The sequence below is a fragment of the Notothenia rossii genome (genome assembly GCF_949606895.1).
Source record: "Notothenia rossii genome assembly, chromosome: 4".
Classification (NCBI taxonomy): Eukaryota; Metazoa; Chordata; class Actinopteri; order Perciformes; family Nototheniidae; genus Notothenia; species Notothenia rossii.
Window position 1 is genome coordinate 26,617,799 of NC_136902.1, and position 17,824 is coordinate 26,635,622.

Sequence of the window (17,824 nt, forward strand, 5' to 3'; positions counted from 1 at the left end):
ACCGGACTCCGTTGCAGTAGTCCAACCGGGAGGAGACGAATGCATGGATGAGGGTCTCGGCCACGGAATCGGAGAGTGATGGTCGTAGACGGGAGATGTTCCTAAGGTGATAGAAGGCAGACTTGGTGACGGATTTGATATGTGACTGAAATGAGAGAGTTGAGTCAAGGATGACACCCAGGTTACGGACTTCGGGAGACGGGGAGATGGAACAGCCGTCAATGTGGAGGAGGAGATCCCCAACCTTCAGTAGCAGTGCCTTGGGGGCCACAACCATGAGCTCAGTCTTCTTACTGTTGAGTTTGAGTAGATTTGCTTTCATCCAGGTTTTTATGGCATGGAGACAATTGACCAGAGACTGTGGAGGGAGCTGGGCAGATGGTGAGGTGCTGAGATAGAGCTGAGTGTCATCAGCGTAGCAGTGGAAATTGAGACCGAAGTGACGTATGATCTGGCCAAGGGGGAGCATGTAAATGGTGAAAAGTAGGGGACCAAGCACAGAGCCTTGGGGGACACCATGGTTGACTGGGGCCGGGGGGGAGGATGAGCCGCTGATGCTGACAAACTGAGACCTGGTTGAGAGATAGGACTGAAACCATGACAGAGCTGTGCCAGTGATGCCAAGGTTGTCGGAGAGGCATTTCAGGAGGACTGTATGAGAAACGGTGTCAAAGGCCGCAGAGAGGTCGAGGAGGATGAGAATACTGATTTGTCCGGAGTCAGCAGCGAGAAGGAGGTCATTAGTGATCTTGAGGAGGGCGGTCTCTGTGCTGTGATGTGCTCTGTAGGCTGACTGTAGGGGTTCGTAGAGCTCATGGCTGGACAGATGTTGATGAAGCTGGGCGGCGACTGCTCTTTCCAAGGTTTTACTAAGGAAAGGAAGGTTGGAGATCGGTCGGTAGTTGTTCAGCTCCTCAGGGTCAAGACCAGGCTTCTTGAGGATGGGAGTGATGGAGGCGGTTTTGAAGCAGGAGGGAACTATTCCAGATGATAGAGAGGAGTTGACACATATAACAGTGTAACGGCTGTGGGTCGCTAAACTCGCTATGGAAACCGTACGATGTAGGCTCATGGAAGTAGTTTCGGTAGGCTAGTTGCGTGTGTAGGCCACTGGATACTTTGTGATTAGGCACGTTCTATTTGATCGTTGTTTGATCGTGGAATCAAACACGCCTATTGACCAATCAGAGAGCTTGCTCAAACCTATGTGTTATGGAATATTAGATACAATAATTTGAATCAAATGCAGTCATCAGAAGAAAAAAGCAAACCAAATCCAGTTGCATGCCTTTAACCTCACCACCAATAAGCTAAAGGAGGAATCGAGTTTGAAGTAGCTTGTGCTAACCATTCACCTTATTAAAGGAATGTAACTAAAAACGTATTATAAAACATTTGCTTAAAGATGAGGGAACTGTAAGTGCAACATGCTACATTGATTCCAGTTTAAAGACTGATTCCTGCCGCACCATAATAATAAAGAGCTCAGTGAGAACATCATGAAACAATTACATTTATTGTTTGGAAATGTGTGAGAAGTGCACAAAATACATATTATGAAAGGAGATATTTGGTGTTTCTGCCAACTTAAAGCCCAACCTATCACTACAGTGTTCTTGTTACAGTGAGATGACTTAACTGTTTGTCATTCACAATTAAAGGCCGCAGTCATGTAGATTTAACATTCAGTTGCATCCGAAGTAAGTTCCTTAGAAGAGATAAAAACAAATAAACAAACATTAATATATTGTAAAATGCTGCTGTGCACTATACATTCAATGAGGTGTAAACTGAGTACTCCACTGATCTTGCACTCCTACATCATTGTACAATAGGATCAAAATTGAGGCAGCAGAACCGGAGAGTCTTCTTTTATTCTTCTTAAAGATACCTGGTGAGTATGCCTCTTAAACTGCTGCCATTTTGGTCAGGGATTCTTCTGTGTTATGCTAGTAGTGGCTAACGTCGCCTCACGGTGCTAACCTCCACCAGACATGAGGAATGGGCTTCAGAGGTCTAGTAAGATCACTTATTTTTAACACCACAACAAATACATTTGTCTTTCTCATTTTAGGACTTACAGTCTCCAGCCTCAACTGAAGCTTACTAAAGTCACATCGCTTAATGGCACTGAGATTTTAGGCCGCTCATTAGAGGGCAACTAGAGGCTTTATCCCAGGGGTGTCAAACTCAATTTCAACTCGGGTCACATTAGCATCATGGTTGCACTCAAAGGGCCAGTTTTATATATATGACTACATAATTAAGCAATAGCTCACGACAGACATGTATATGCTCATTATATCACAGCTAAGGGGCGTGGTTCGGCCCGACGCGAAGCGGAGGGTCGACAACTGCTTGGAGTGGTGAGAATATTGCTCAACTTTCTCCGGTTCCCGAGATTGGGCTTCCAGTAGCTCTGGAGAGAGCTTTCGCACCTGTGGCCACTAACGGTCATAATTTCTCTGCTTTGTTTCAAGACCCGCAACAGAAAGCTTTTGAATGGTGGTACTTTTCCAGTTGGTCTACCTGCTCTTCACGTAGCTCTGCATGTCATCGTTTAGGTGCTTATTTTTTTTGGAGATAGGCACTGCTCAATCCACTCCTCCATAGTAAGACCCCCCCGGACATCGAAGTTAATCTTAAATGTTTCCATCTTATGCTTTGTAAGTTTGTTTCGTAACGGAAGAAATTTAAATATATTTATAAAACTGACAAGTCAAATCAAGCAATCTGATTGGTCGATAGCGTTTTTGCTTGCTTTAAAAGTAGCACAATTCATTATGTCAAACCTTGGAGAGTATCTAGTTATCCCTGCCCTAATGCCATAGGAACTGCACACTGAATATGTTTTGCCGTTTGATGTGTATGTCTGGGCCGCTGCGTAAAAAGGAGGCTTTCTGCCCTGTTACTTCTCCGCTGCTTTCTTGTTCCAGTTTGCCCAACTGTATACTGTGTTTCTCAGGCACGGAGGGATACTGACTTGTTGTGAAAAGTAAAACTTACAATTCTACCCGTGGTATACGCTCAGTATACCACGGCTAAGAACCAATCAGATTGCTTGATTTGACTTTTATAAGAATAATTCTATAACACATAGGTTTGAGCAAGCTCTCTGGTTGGTCAATAGGCGTGTTTGATTCCACGATCAAACAACGATCAAATAGAACGTGCCTAATCACAAAGTATCCAGTGGCCTACACATGCCACTAGCCTACCGAAACTACTTCCATGAGCCTACATCGTGTGGTTTCCATAGCGATGTTTAGCGACACACAGCCGTTACACTGTTATACAATGTCTCTCGTTGGAAATCGGTAGCTACGAAATGTCAGATTTTAAAGTTAATTTTGATTTGTTTGGGGGCCTCGCTATTGATGAATGGTTGGACATGGACACAGACCACAAAACCAACGAAAGATTTGCGACTGTTTCAACTGACGAGCGGCTATCGTTACAATGGGAACTACTTTGTAGGAACTACTTTCTGACGGAGATGAACTCAAACAGAAAGCGTAGGTTTGGGAGCAAATTAGCCCACATTATGAAATTATTTTACGATATTGTTGATTACAATGATAGTTTGTGTAATAGAATCGCAATCATACACTTGAGGCCGTTCTTGAACATCATCATTGGTACGGCAGTACTGTGGCAGGACCGAGGCGCTTGCGCCGAGGTCCGTACGCCTGTACTGGAGTACAGGCGTGTATGATTGCTTGTATGATTGCTTAAATGTATAAATATTTAATATATATAAAATAATGTATTATATAACATTATTACCTCTGCATTGGATTATTATCGGACAGGGTAATAACTTCATAATTAACTACGTTTGAAAGCAGAAGTCTAGGGCAAACAATTGCAAGTCTCTTCAGTGCGCCAGTCACAAAATTATTTAAAAAGAAAAGCCAAATTCTGGAAAAACGAGTGACATTTTAAAAAAAAAGTAACATTTTGAAAAGAAAAATCCAATTCCGAGAAAAAAGTCTAATTTGAAATGCATTGTGGGACATGTAGTTTATGGGCAATGTGTTTCTGTAAAGCGGCATGTAACCATATAATAAATATATTATATTCTTTGCAAGCTCTTGTGGGGCCATATGAAATTAAGTCGCGGGCCGGATTTGGCTCCCGGGCCTTGAGTTTGACACCCCTACTTTATCCCATGTTTTTTTTCACACATGCAGCAGTATTTCTTGACACCTGTAAACAGACTGCTGAGTGGATTTCCCTTCTAATGTGCCTCCAGGAATACTGGAAAACTCATGGTCCAATTCAACAAAACATTTCTTAGGGCTCAAATGGTATAAGAAAATATCTTAATTGCTAAATAAGAAAAAGGACAAAGAAAATATACATCATTTTAAAACACTGTTGAAATTGTTCCTTTTTTTGTCTACAGATGCGTACCTCCAGGGGCTTGGGCAGGGTGCTGAGGCAGCGCTGGACAGCATGATGGACCGATGGGAAGACACAGGAGCTGAGCAGGCTGTCCCGTATACAACCCTGAGTCTGGAGCTTAGATAACACTGTTTCTGCTGACAGACACAGGGAACAATTCCACAATGCAGGTAAATGAGACAAAAATATTGGTTGGTTTTGTGGTTGGATGTGTTGATGTGATGATTTGCAGCACACAAACTGTTACGGTTTATACATGAAAAAGAAAGCTATGTGTCAAGCAGAGCTACAGTAAGGGAAGGGTAGTGGGAAACTGACCTGAGAAAGCATGGCAGCCCAACTTTACAAAGAGTGTGTGTGTGTGTGTGTGTGTGTGTGTGTGTGTGTGTGTGTGTGTGTGTGTGTGTGTGTGTGTGTGTGTGTGTGTGTGTGTGTGTGTGTGTGTGTGTGTGTGTGTGTGTGTGTGTGTGTGTGTGTGAAGAGACTTAGCGCTATAGGAGATACATGAGCATGAAACATAATGCTCACCTGGGCACGCAGCCAGACACACACTGACACCCTGGAGTCCCAAGTCTTCTACAACCTGGTAGACAGACACACACACACACACACACACACACACACACACACACACACACACACACACACACACACACACACACACACACACACACACACACACACACACACACACACACACACACACACACACACACACACACACCTTTCTTTACATATGTGTTAAAAGTCTGTGAGGTTGATGAATGAATTTTCTTTTTCTTTTATCAATGAGGTCAAAGAACAGTATTAGATAACAAAGGCATATCAGTGAAATTAGTGACTCATCAAAAACTGGGAGAAGTTTGAGACCATTAGAGGGTGTGTCTCATATCCTCATTATCCAACTGGCAATTACTGGTCATCTAGTTGGGCCTTACAGTTTTTCTCAATCGCTAAACCCACTTTTTAGAATCTAAATTCATTTCTTCAAAACAAGAGCATAGCCATCTAAACAGAAACACACTTGCCATAACTCTGAATATCTTTTGCAAAATGCACTTACATGACCAAAACTGAAAATACTGGTCACAAAAAAGAATAAGTCGATCGAAACAGAACAAATTGTCCTCTAATGAGACAAATGTGTTTTCATAACTGAAACTCCGGTCACCATAATAACCCATTCTACCATAACAATATACATTTCTTGCAAAGTGCTCTAAGGCACTCAAAACTAAAAATACCCCTTCCAAAACCAGATACCTTCTCCAAAAACAAACATTTGTCAGCTCATGAGAAGACTATTTGAACAGTCATTACTAAGTGGCACACTAAATACTGACTACAATCATCAATACACAAACCTCAAGCTATCGATATTGGAAACTGAACGGAAAACTGACAAGTTGGGAGAAACAAACTTACATATAGGAAAAACAGAGTCTTACTGTAACTATGCCATTGTTTTTATTGTCTCATTTTCAGAAGAGCACCGTAACAGAAACAAAAGACGAATAGCAATACACTGGAAAAAAATAACATGGGTAAATGATGTAAATCAGCAGTAAAGCAGAGAATGAGATCTATATAGCTTTACTGATCTGCTCTTTGGCGTCTGTCTAGCCACATAGCCTCATCTACGTCACAGCGTATGTCTTCCCTTGCAAGGCAGCGTGGGAAATATCTCCTTGCGTGTCGACACCACCCTTGACAGGATTCCGCAGAGATGTCTCGACAGCCAGCATTCATTGCGTCCAAAAGGGGCATTCTGTCATGAGGATGATGGTCATAAACCTTCCATCTCCAGGCAGAGAAGAACTCCTCAATGGGGTTTAGAAATGGGGAGTATGGAGGGAGGAACTCCATGGCCATGTGTGGATGAGCCTCAAACCATGCCCTCACGTCACGAGAGTGGTAGAATGCCACATTGTCCCATATGACCACGTGAACCGACCTCACTTGATCCCTCTCTTCTGGTGGCACAAGTCCGTCATACAGGACATCCAGGAAGGCAAGGACACGTTGCGTGTTATATGCTCCCATTAAAGGGATGTGAGCAAGGACGCCTTGTGTCGAGATAGCCGCACACAATGTTATGTTTCCTCCCCTTTGGCCTGGAACAAAGACTGTCGCTCTTTGCCCAATAAGGTTCCTCCCACGTCTCCTCACTTTGGAGAGGTTGAAGCCTGCTTCATCCACATATACAAAAACATGTGGTAATGCATTGCCTTCCAGCTCCATCATTCGCTAAAGAAAATGAAACAAACAGAGGACCGTTTTACATTACTGTAAGCAGTCAGACATACTAAAAATATAGGCAAGCCATCAGTGTGATTGAGGTCCTTACCTGTACATACCGGTGCCTTAAATCCTTCACACGGTCAGAGTTGCGTTCAAAAGGAACCTTATAGATCTGTTTCATTCTGAGGTGTTGCCTCTTTAACACCCGGTCAATGGTTGCAACACTTATAGACTGAATGTTACTGAAGACATCCTGGTCTGCAATTATTCTGGCCTGAATCTCCCTTAAGCGGATTTCATTGTTGGCCACAACCATATCAACAATGGCAGACTCTTGTTCTGGAGTAAAGGCCTTTCGTCTGCCACCAGAGCGGGGTGCTCTTTCAGTTCTATCAATAAATATTTGAGAATGTTATGTACTGTAATATAAAAACAGTGATCGAAACCTACATCAAAATAGAAATGCATGAAGTGCTGTAAAAAAGGGTTACAGTAGCTTACCTATTTTCGTGCCTGAAGATCCTAATAATGGATGCCACTGTTGATCTCGGTATATTGGGCTGAACCCTTTGGCCAGCCTCACTGAGGGACATGCCATGGTTTATGACGTGGTCCACAATAGTTGCACGGGTGTTGTCCGAAACTACTGTTCGCATTGGTCCCCTTTCAACTCTTCCACCACGCATACGTACAGCCCTCCCTCTTCCTCTCTGAACATGAGGGTTCCCTCTTCCTCTCTGAACATCAGCTCTCCCTCTTCCTCTCTGAACATCAGCTCTCCCTCTTCCTCTCTGAACATCAGCCCTCCCTCTTCCTCGCTGAACAACAGGGTTCCTTCTTCCTCTCAGAGCTCCTCTACCTACTCGATCAGCCATTTTGTTTACACAAACATCTTACTGAAGTGAGGGAGGTCTTTTATAGGATTCTCACTAATTACAATTACTATAGGAAATTCATTGATGTCAGCTGTGAGCAATTCATTTACATGGAAGTGAAGTACTCAATTCACCCCAATACAAAAAAAAACATTTCTCAATGTGCAAAAAGGAAAAGACCACAATTACTGACTGTAAAAATGTTGTATCAGCTATAGCTAATCCTCCCCATATGAACATCTCAAAGACCTATGCAAGTCATATCAACACTATTATAGCTTTACCGGCACCATTTAAAAAAATATTTTAAGTACAGTCATGCAAATTCTATCATGTAAATGTTTTCAATGTAACATCATTACTGTAAGGTATACAGTACATTCCATGGAGTTACCTTTTTCAATGGGGTGATTGACTGATAACAAGTGTTAATATTTTGCACATCAAGTGTCAATTAGTGTAGCTATGGTCTAAGTTTATGAGGAAGTGTTATCCACTGTGAGAAGATTATTTGTTGTTTTGTAGACATGAGTTACACAACAGATTTTTGATCTTTGTGTAGAGAATTGTAACTTCAGTTAGAGAATTGTGTGATCTGTTTTGCAAAACACTGCTTAGCATCTGCATTTTGTGTGATATCAATGAGAAATGGTATACTGTTGTAGAGAAATGGTTTTCTGTTTCGATGGCTGTGCTGTTGGTTTGAGGAAAGGAATTTTGATTCTAAATAGTGGGTTTAGCGATTGAGAAAAACTGTAAATAATAATTTATTGTCAGAGTCTTTGATCCGCAGAGAGGAGCCAGTGTGAGGACAGCCAACCATTACGGCAACTGACCACTACAGATTGAGAATGGGCAGTTTAAGAGCAAACACAGTGATGTTTCCAATTTAACAGAAATGACTGAAGTGCTAAATCTAGTCAAGCTAAAAATAACTTGAAACAACTAATGTGCTTTATTTTTTGTTTTGTTTGCACATGTAGTATTTCCAGCAAACAAAGTGTCAAACTATCACATTGGTAAGACATTGAAAAAGTAGAAAGGGATTCAAAAGCATGAAGTAGGTGTTTTGTAAGAAATATAATTTGTTGCATGAGCGATTGTTTGATTCTCAGAGAAAGAAAGAGCATCAGCTGCAGTAACTCAAAGGTAATATCAGGTCAAATGTCCCACCCACACCGTTTGATTGACAGGCAATCTGTGGGCACAAAAGGTGCAAACTCAACATGCTAATTAGTGCCAACCACAATAATCAAGAATGCAAATCAATCATTTACGAGATGTTTTGGGGTGTTTAGTTAAAAAAACTGAAGATGACTTTTATAATTCCCTCACCTTGCAGAGTCCTGTTTTGGCCACAGAGTCCATAAAGGTGACAGAGCTGAGATCTAGAACCAAGCAATGAGTGTGTGTCGTCGTCTCGGCTGATGAGGGGGAGGAGGAGGGGGAGGGGGAGGGGGAGGGGGAGGTAGAGGTCTGGACTCCAGCTGGGTTCTCCTTCTGATCACGACTCACTGTCTGGATGTGGGGAGGAAAAGTCAAATTCATCTCAACTCTATGACTAAACATCAACTCTTGATTTGATCTGAATGATCCTCTTTTATTTCATTGAGTGTGTGTGTGTGTGTTTGTGTTTGTGTTTGTGTTTGTGTGTGTGTGTGTGTGTGTGTGTGTGTGTGTGTGTGTGTGTGTGTGTGTGTGTGTGTGTGTGTGTGTGTGTGTGTGTGTGTGTGTGTTGGCACCTGTCTGATCTGTGTGAAGACCAGTTCAGAGTTGGCAAAATAAATAGGACTGGAATGGTAGAGTATGGTCACTCCAGGGACTTGCTTTGCCTGAAAAACATAAAGAACAACAGAGACACACGCAGGTCTTAATGTTGCACCTGCATTCTACACCTTGGCTCAATAGCGACACCCTGGATCAGAATTGGCTAAATATGTTGCATTTAAAGTCTGTATTTGCTACCCAAATGGCACAAACCGAGTAAGGAATAAATGCATTTGAAACCGTCTTTGAAACATATATACCCCTTTAATAAATGTCTACTTCAGGGACACACAGATCTGAAGTTTAAAAAAGCTCTGGCTATCGCATCAAAGACAACAAAAAAGAAAGAGAACCAAATGAGGGAGAACTTCTTCACAGATATCCGCAGCATGCACCACCACTGATGTATGATGGGTATTTCACAGAGGGGAGATCAGGTGGAGGGAACAGAGCGGCGATGTTGACAGGGATTCTCTGCTCTGAGCCCAAACAGATTGCTTTTGGTGACAGTTCAGGATTTTGATGTGGGACAGATGGCGTTTCTCAGCCAGGGATGTATTTGAGTGTGTTTTGGCTCCGCGACAGAGTGCTTCATTTATGAAAAACGGAACATTACAAAATAATTGGTTGTGTTATTTGGTGGAAGACACCGTGTTTTGATAGCTTGCAACATATATACTTCTCAAACTGGTTTATATTTATGAATGCCTTTCCATTATGTGAAAACATTGCATTTACTCAGAGTGACAATGATCTACACGCCTGCACGTTACTACACATCAGATGCTTGCTGTGTGAATGTGCATTTGCATTGCAGACGATGTGCTCTAGTTTAATAATGAGTGTGTAACGTGTGCAGATAAAAGACGGGACCTGGAGAAGTGATTAATAAGACTGACTGAGGTGTTTTTAACTCTTTGCTGCATTCATTTTCTCCAGTGTCAAGTGTCTTCCCCCTATTGTCCTATTCATTCCATACTTATGTATTATTATGGAAGAAATGTATGGTTGCAAAACAGGAACATATAAGTAAAATGTGCGTGTTCTAGGATTAGGGGCCCAAAGAAGAAAAAGGAACCAGCTGCTATATGGCAATGCTTCACGTTTTCTCCATTGAAAAGGCACCCTGGGGCACTTTATCTCCTTTACCTGGACATTGGGGCACCTTACAGTGCACTTGAGCATTTATTATCCACCATAAAATAATCCAAGAGAGCACTTTTTCTGATTACTGACATGGGGGAATATGGTATCCAGATGTGGTTTCCCATGCATACATAGCTTCTGACAAAGCTGTGAACTTTGTCAGCTCTTTAATGATTGTATTCCTTTAAAAATCCTTTAACGTCTGTATAGCTTATGTCATCCACTTTCTCTATAACTATGACATAATGAACCCTTTTGTGGCAAGATTGGAAGTCCATAGCTTTAGAAAACTGACTATAAGGAAAATAGCTATGATGTGTTGAGGCTGGTGGAGAAGGACAGAACTCACCATGTTCATCCTATAAATATTACATTACATTACATTACATTACATGTCACTTGTTAGATGCTTTTATCCAAAGCAACTTACATACTCAATAAACCTTAACACAGGGAAGGCACGTGGATGTGGAACGTCACCTCTCTGGGGGGGAAGGAGTCGGAGCTTGTGCGGGAGGTGGAGCGTTACCAGTTGGATCTGGTTGGGCTCACCTCTACGCACAGCGTCGGCTCTGGAACCTTACTTCTGGATAGGGGTTGGACTCTATTCTTCTCCGGAGTTGCTCAAGGTGTGAGGCGCCGGGCGGGTGTGGGGATACTCACAAGTCCCCGGTTGGGTGCTTCGTTGTTGGAGTCTACCCCAGTGGACGAGAGGGTTGCCTCCCTACGCCTGCGGGTTATGGGGGGGAAAACTCTGACTGTTGTGTGTGCTTATGCACCCAACAGCAGTTCAGAGTATACGGCCTTCTTGGAGACCCTGGAAAGAGTCCTGTATGGGGCTCCTGAAGGGGACTCTTTAATCTTGCTGGGAGACTTCAACGCACATGTGGGCAATGATGGAGACACTTGGAGGGGAGTGATTGGGAGGAACGGCCCCCCTGATCTGAACCGGAGTGGTGGTTTGTTACTGGACTTCTGTGCTAGTCATGGATTGGCCATAACAAACACCATGTTCGAATATAAGGATGCTCATAAGTGTACGTGGTACCAGAGCACCCTAGGCAGAAGGTCCATGATCGATTTTGTTATCGTGTCATCGGACCTGAGGCCGTATGTTTTGAACACTCGGGTAAAGAGAGGGGCGGAGTTGTCAACTGATCACCATCTGGTGGTGAGTTGGGTCGAGTGGTGGGGGAAGCCTCTGGATAGACCTGGTAAGCCCAAACGTGTAGTTCGGGTGAACTGGGAACGTCTGGAGGAGGCCCAAGTTCAGGAGGCCTTCAACTCACACCTCCGGCGGAGCTTTTCGGGCATTCCTGTGGAGGTTGGGGACATTGAACCAGAGTGGTCGGTGTTCAAAGCCTCTATTGCCGAAGCCGCGGCGGGGAGCTGTGGTCTCAAGGTCCTAGGTGCCTCAAGGGGCGGTAACCCTCGAACCTCCTGGTGGACACCGGTGGTCAGGGAAGCCGTCCGACTGAAGAAGGAGGCCTTCAGGGATTTGTTATCCCGGGGGACTCCCGAGGCAGTTGCAAGGTACCGACAGGCCCGAAGGGCAGCAGCCTCAGCCGTGGCCGAGGCAAAGCAGCGGGTGTGGGAGAAGTTCGGAGAAGACATGGAAAAAGACTTTCGGGCGGCACCAAAGTTGTTCTGGAAAACTGTCCGACACCTCAGGAGGGGGAAGCAGGGAACCATCAAAGCTGTGTACAGTAAGGATGGGACGTTGTTGACCTCAACTGATGGAGTGTTAGGGCGTTGGAAGGAGCACTTTGAGGAACTCCTGAACCCGACAACTCCGCCCTCTATGTTAGAGGCAGAGCTGGAGTATGACGGGGGATCGACACCAATCTCCCGGGGGGAGGTCACTGAGGTCGTCAAACAACTTCACAGTGGCAAAGCTCCGGGGGTGGATGAGATCCGCCCAGAAATGCTGAAGGCTCTGGGTGTTGAGGGACTGTCATGGTTGACACGTCTCATCAACGTTGCGTGGAAGTCGGAAACAGTACCGAAGGAGTGGCAGACCGGGGTGGTGGTTCCCCTTTTCAAAAAGGGGGATCAGAGGGTGTGTGCCAATTACAGAGGCATCACACTACTCAGCCTCCCCGGGAAAGTTTACTCTAAGGTACTCGAAAGGAGGGTCAGGCCGATTGTCGAACCTCAGATTGAGGAGGAACAATGCGGATTCCGTCATGGTCGTGGAACGACGGATCAGCTTTTTACTCTCGCAAGGATCCCGGAGGGGGCCTGGGAGTACGCTCATCCAGTCTACATGTGTTTTGTAGACTTGGAGAAGGCGTATGACCGAGTTCCCAGGGAGTCACTGTTGGAGGTGCTGCGGGAGTATGGGGTGAGGGGGTCTCTACTCAGGGCCATCCAATCTCTGTACTCCCAAAGCGAGAGCTGTGTCCGGGTCCTCGGCAGTAAGTCGGACCCATTTCAGGTGAGGGTTGGCCTCCGCCAGGGCTGCGCTTTGTCACCAATCCTGTTTGTAATATACATGGATCGGATTTCGAGGTGTAGTCGTGGGGGAGGGGGTCTAAAGTTCGGTGGACTAAGGATTGCACCACTGCTTTTTGCAGATGATGTGGTTCTGATGGCTTCATCGGTCTGCGACCTTCAGCACTCACTGGATCGGTTCGCAACCGAGTGTGAAGCGGCTGGGATGAGGATCAGCACCTCCAAATCTGAGGCCATGGTTCTCAGCAGGAAACCGATGGACTGTCCACTCCAAGTAGGGAATGAGTCCTTACCCCAAGTGAAGGAGTTCAAGTATCTCGGGGTCTTGTTCTCGAGTGAGGGAACAATGGAGCGTGAGATGGGTCGGAGAATCGGAGCAGCGGGAGCGGTACTGCAGTCTCTTTACCGCACCGTTGTGACGAAAAGAGAGCTGAGCCAGAAGGCAAAGCTCTCTGTCTACCGGGCCATTTTCGTTCCTACCCTCACCTATGGTCATGAAGGATGGGTCATGACCGAAAGAACGAGATCGCGGGTACAAGCGGCTGAGATGGTTTTTCTCCGCAGGGTGGCTGGTGTCTCCCTTAGGGATAAGGTGAGAAGTTCGGTCATCCGGGAGGGACTCGGAGTTGAACCGCTCCTCCTTCGCGTCGAAAGGAGCCAGTTGAGGTGGTTCGGGCACCTAGTTAGGATGCCACCTGGGCGCCTCCCTAGGGAGGTGTTCCAGGCACGTCCAGCTGGGAAGAGACCAAGGGGTAGACCTAGAACCAGATGGAGGGATTATATCTCTTCTCTGGCCTGGGAGCCCCTTGGGATCCCCCAGTCAGAGCTGGTTGATGTGGCCAGGGAAAAGAACGTTTGGGGCTCTCTGCTGGAACTGCTACCTCCGCGACCCGACCACGGATAAGCGGGAGAAGATGGATGGATGGATGGATGGATGGACAGGGAAGGCAGAAGAAAGACAGAAAGAAAAATGATGCAAATTCTGAGTCTGCATTAAAAGCGTTGTTTTTGTCTCTCATTTGACTTCCTGATTACCTTCAGGCTTTACTTTGCTCTCCTTATTGTGAGCAACATCAAACTTTAATCAAAAGGTTTCTTCAAACAGGTTTTTAGGAACTTGCTGTGAGAGCTGTGAGACAGATTGAGCTTACCTCAGCGTACAGTCCCACGTCTCTGTAACAGTCTGTACCGGGAATACCACCCAAAACAAGAGTGGAGGAGCTGGAAGAGAAGACAGGATGAGAGACAGGGGAGAGACAGGGGAGAGACAGTGGAGAGAGAGGGTAGAGACAGGATGAGAGACAGGATGAGAGACAGGGGAGAGACAGGGGAGAGAGAGGGGATAGAGAGGGGAGAGACAGGGGAGAGACAGGATGAGAGACAGGGGAGAGACAGGGGAGAGACAGGGGAGAGACAGGGGAGAGACAGGATGAGAGACAGGGGAGAGAGAGGGGAGAGAGAGGGGAGAGACAGGGGGTTATTAATGAGGGTGCGCGTCTGTCTGGGTGACAAGGGAGAGGAGCAAAGAAATTACAAAACTTCTTAGATGCATGAGAAAATATAATGAAATTAGTAAAAACGAATGAAAACGAAATAAATCTACAAGATAAAGCTTTAGCACATAGAGTATATTTAGAACACGATTCTCAGTCTTAACTCCTGTATAATCAAATAATTAGTATTTATTTATTGAAGGGGATGGCTGTTTTTTAACTTTACTGACCCAATTTGATCCTTTAAGTTACGAGCTGGATTTTTTAAACTTTAAGGCCACCACTGCCCCACCTTGATAATGTATGCAGATCCAAAATATATAATAAAATAGTAACTAAATATGCTAACAAAATAAAAATAAATGTCACAAAACAAAATATCTTTTAGAAAGAATAGTGTTTTATAATATTTTTTATAAAAGGACGTTTATTTTTCTATTTTAGGGACTTCTATTTCATTAATCAACATTTATTTATTTCAGGGTATTTTATATTATAATTCCATGTTTATCTTTTTAAGTAGACTTTTATGTCAAAGCCATATTTCTTTATATCATAAGCATATTATCTTTATTTTCTTTAAAACTGAACGGAATGGCAACCAATAAACATGCGGTCTGATAATAATTAAATAGTAACTGATGTAAAATGAGCTGTTGAATGATACTGACTGTTGAGTCCTGTAGATGAGTGTGAGCAGAGAGAAGACCACGGCCACAGCCAGACCCAGGTCCAGGTTGAACACCAGCGTGGAAATCAGCGTGAAGACCCACACCAGCTTTATAGAGGAGGAGAGGGGGGGGGGGAACCAGTAGTGTTTGTATCAAGGAATTTATGCTATGAGTTTCGATAATGATGTCAGTGTGTGTGTGTGTGTGTGTGTGTGTGTGTGTGTGTGTGTGTGTGTGTGTGTGTGTGTGCGCGTGTGTGTGTGTGTGTGTGTGTGTGTGTGTGTGTGTGTGTGTGTGTGTGTGTGTGTGTGTGTGTGTGTGTGTGTGTGTGTGTAGCCCACCAGGTCTAATCTGTCAGACTTCCAGAGCACACACACATCTTTGAACTGAGCCAGTATGCCACTCAGGTTCACCAAGATGATCACTGCCAGCATTGCCTGGAACAGACAGCAGTGTGTGAGTGAACGAATATGAGTCATCCTGAGGGTAAGTCTCTTCCAGATGGAGCGTGACTTGACATTTCTTTCAAACATCTTCACTGATTTGCTCCATTATTTCATTGTCATCTATGGTGGTTTATAGGAAGCCATACAGGCTGGAGAACTGTCAACTCACAACTTTTGTTACTTGCTTAACAATATATGTGATTAAGATATTTGTTATCCAATATAAGCATTACCTTTGGCAGCTGCTCGAAGAGGTGACCGATCTTCAACAGGATGGTCAGAATCAACAGGGCTGATACCAAACCAGCCATCTTAGCATAGGATGAAAAGAACAGAAAGAAAATAAATAGAGAAAAAAAACAACATTGAAGAAAATAATATGTAAAAGAGTCATTACAAGAGCTTCTTTAGAACTCATTTCAGAGCAAAAGTGAGTTTGTGTTTTTGATTGTCTTTTGGAATAGAATAGAATACCTGTGTTTTGACACCGATGCTATCCTGGACCATGCTGCGAGAGAAGGAGCAGCTGACAGCGAAGCACTGGAACATCGCTCCTACGGTGTTGCACAGACCCAGAGCCAGTAGGTCCTGACCCAGAGACACACGACAGGTATTTGAAAAGAAGGCAAGCGATCTGCTAAATATATGTAAATGTTGCTGTGGACCGAGGCCTCTGTATAGCATTTACTGCCAAAATGATCCTTCTTTAATAAGCCTCCTTTTCAATTACGAACTGTTAGGAACGTGACACAGGTACTGGAACTCAAAAGCAGGACTCAAACCAGGTTTCAAAAATCTAAAAAGGTCTTTACTTCTAGGAGCAACAACAAATCACTCACAGAGGCACAATGTAATAAGAGCTAATCAAAACCACACAACTAAATAAACTTGACAAGGAGAAAAAGCTACAATGGGTTCTTGGATTGAAAAAGCTGTCTCTCTTGATGACACAAGACGAACTGGAACAGGACAAAGTGAGACGAGGACTATAGATACGCAAAAGGTAAGGGGACACTCAAGGGAGGGGCTGACAATCTCACAGGTGGGAGAACACACAATGGCAGGAAGTGCTCATAAATGTTGTAAAAAATCATTGTTATAACTGTTGAGCTGGTACTTCTACAGGTAAATACAGAATGATGGATGAATACAGGGATTATTCCAGGATAAATAACAATACACTGTAAGCTCACATTATTTCTCCAGTGCCTCAGGAGTGATTTACTGATTGAGTGATTCAACATAACCATCCGATAACACATAATGATATACATACTGATCATTAACAACTGCCATGAATGTACCTGACTGGAGTCCATGTGGTAGCCGTGTTTGTTGGCAAACACTGAACCCAGGGCTGAGAGGTAACTGAAGCTGACCAGAGCCACAGACAGAGCGGGAACAAACAGCTCTCTGGCCTGAGAGAGAGAGGGGAGGAATGGGGCGGACAGGCTGGAGAAGAGGAGGATGAGGAAGAGAAAGAAAGGGGATGGCAGATTGTTTGGTTTAACAACGATCATCTGCTTCAGCAAAATGAAGATCGACACTCAGGAAAAATGTTTGTTTTAGAAAATGACTAATTGATGACAAGGGAAAAAACAGACATGACATAGTTCTACTGACCCACTGGGTATGTCTCCGACCACCTGGACCGTGTGCTGGCCGGCCAGATCCATCTGCACGGACACCATGGTGCCCAGCACAATCTGCGGGGAAAATAATGGACGTGACATTTAGTGCACACAATGTCCCATTTCAAATACGATAATATACAGTAGTCTTAATGTCAGATCAGTTAGTCTGTTACACATTACACACACTACACATTCACATAGATGTACACATACACACATTATCATAATTAGATGGCTTTTCCTATGCTAGTGGTGGGTTGAAGCAATATCACACTGCAGTTCACCATTACTCAAAAGATCATGAAGTGTGGTATCTTAGCTAAGCAACACAGAGTAAACAATATTCTGTTTTATAAATGATAGATTTTAATCATCCATGTTGTATAAATCATCACGTTACTATGACAAAAACCACATGTCCATGTAATTTTAAGATTATAAAATATAGCTTCTTTGTTTTTTGTTAAAGTAACCAGCAACATTTCTATTGCCAATAATATCTTAATTCTAGGGTTTTGGTTACAATATTTAACAAAGAATTACACTGGATTCCTTACACTCACTACAACCACTAATTGCTTACAAAATCTTTATAATAAATGACATTAAATAGAAAAACATCAGAAGAAAGAATGGCCAGAGGGAGATATATGTATATTCTATAATTGTGTTTTTTGTGATGAAAATGTT

General features: G+C 43.8%; 2 protein-coding genes across 6 annotated transcripts in view; both read right to left on the bottom strand.

Moving 5' to 3' along the window:
* Positions 1-1,499: 1,499 nt before the first annotated feature.
* The window catches only part of slc26a6.1 (solute carrier family 26 member 6, tandem duplicate 1), a 21,381-nt gene continuing 5,056 nt past the window's right edge, over positions 1,500-17,824 (bottom strand). For 4 of the 5 annotated variants that reach the window (XM_079674422.1, XM_079674420.1, XM_079674421.1 and 1 more), the window contains exons 8-19: positions 17,124-17,206; positions 16,805-16,952; positions 15,975-16,088; positions 15,734-15,811; positions 15,396-15,491; positions 15,055-15,161; positions 14,042-14,111; positions 9,266-9,355; positions 8,859-9,041; positions 4,936-4,990; positions 4,417-4,544; positions 1,500-1,708 (exon numbers count right to left, since the gene is read on the bottom strand). In XM_079674422.1, the coding sequence (XP_079530548.1) occupies positions 1,679-1,708; positions 4,417-4,544; positions 4,936-4,990; positions 8,859-9,041; positions 9,266-9,355; positions 14,042-14,111; positions 15,055-15,161; positions 15,396-15,491; positions 15,734-15,811; positions 15,975-16,088; positions 16,805-16,952; positions 17,124-17,206 (1,182 nt within the window). In that variant the 3' untranslated portion in view covers positions 1,500-1,678. The remainder of the gene's footprint in view (positions 1,709-4,416; positions 4,545-4,935; positions 4,991-8,858; positions 9,042-9,265; positions 9,356-14,041; positions 14,112-15,054; positions 15,162-15,395; positions 15,492-15,733; positions 15,812-15,974; positions 16,089-16,804; positions 16,953-17,123; positions 17,207-17,824) is intronic. The other variant, XM_079674419.1, reaches the window with a different exon arrangement.
* LOC307035292 (uncharacterized protein) lies at positions 5,372-8,453 on the bottom strand. Its single transcript, XM_079674423.1, has 3 exons — positions 7,150-8,453; positions 6,755-7,037; positions 5,372-6,654 (listed from the first exon to the last, which is right to left on the bottom strand). The coding sequence occupies exons 1-3, from the start codon at positions 7,521-7,523 to the stop codon at positions 6,001-6,003; spliced, it is 1,311 nt and encodes a 436-aa protein (XP_079530549.1). The 5' UTR covers positions 7,524-8,453; the 3' UTR covers positions 5,372-6,000.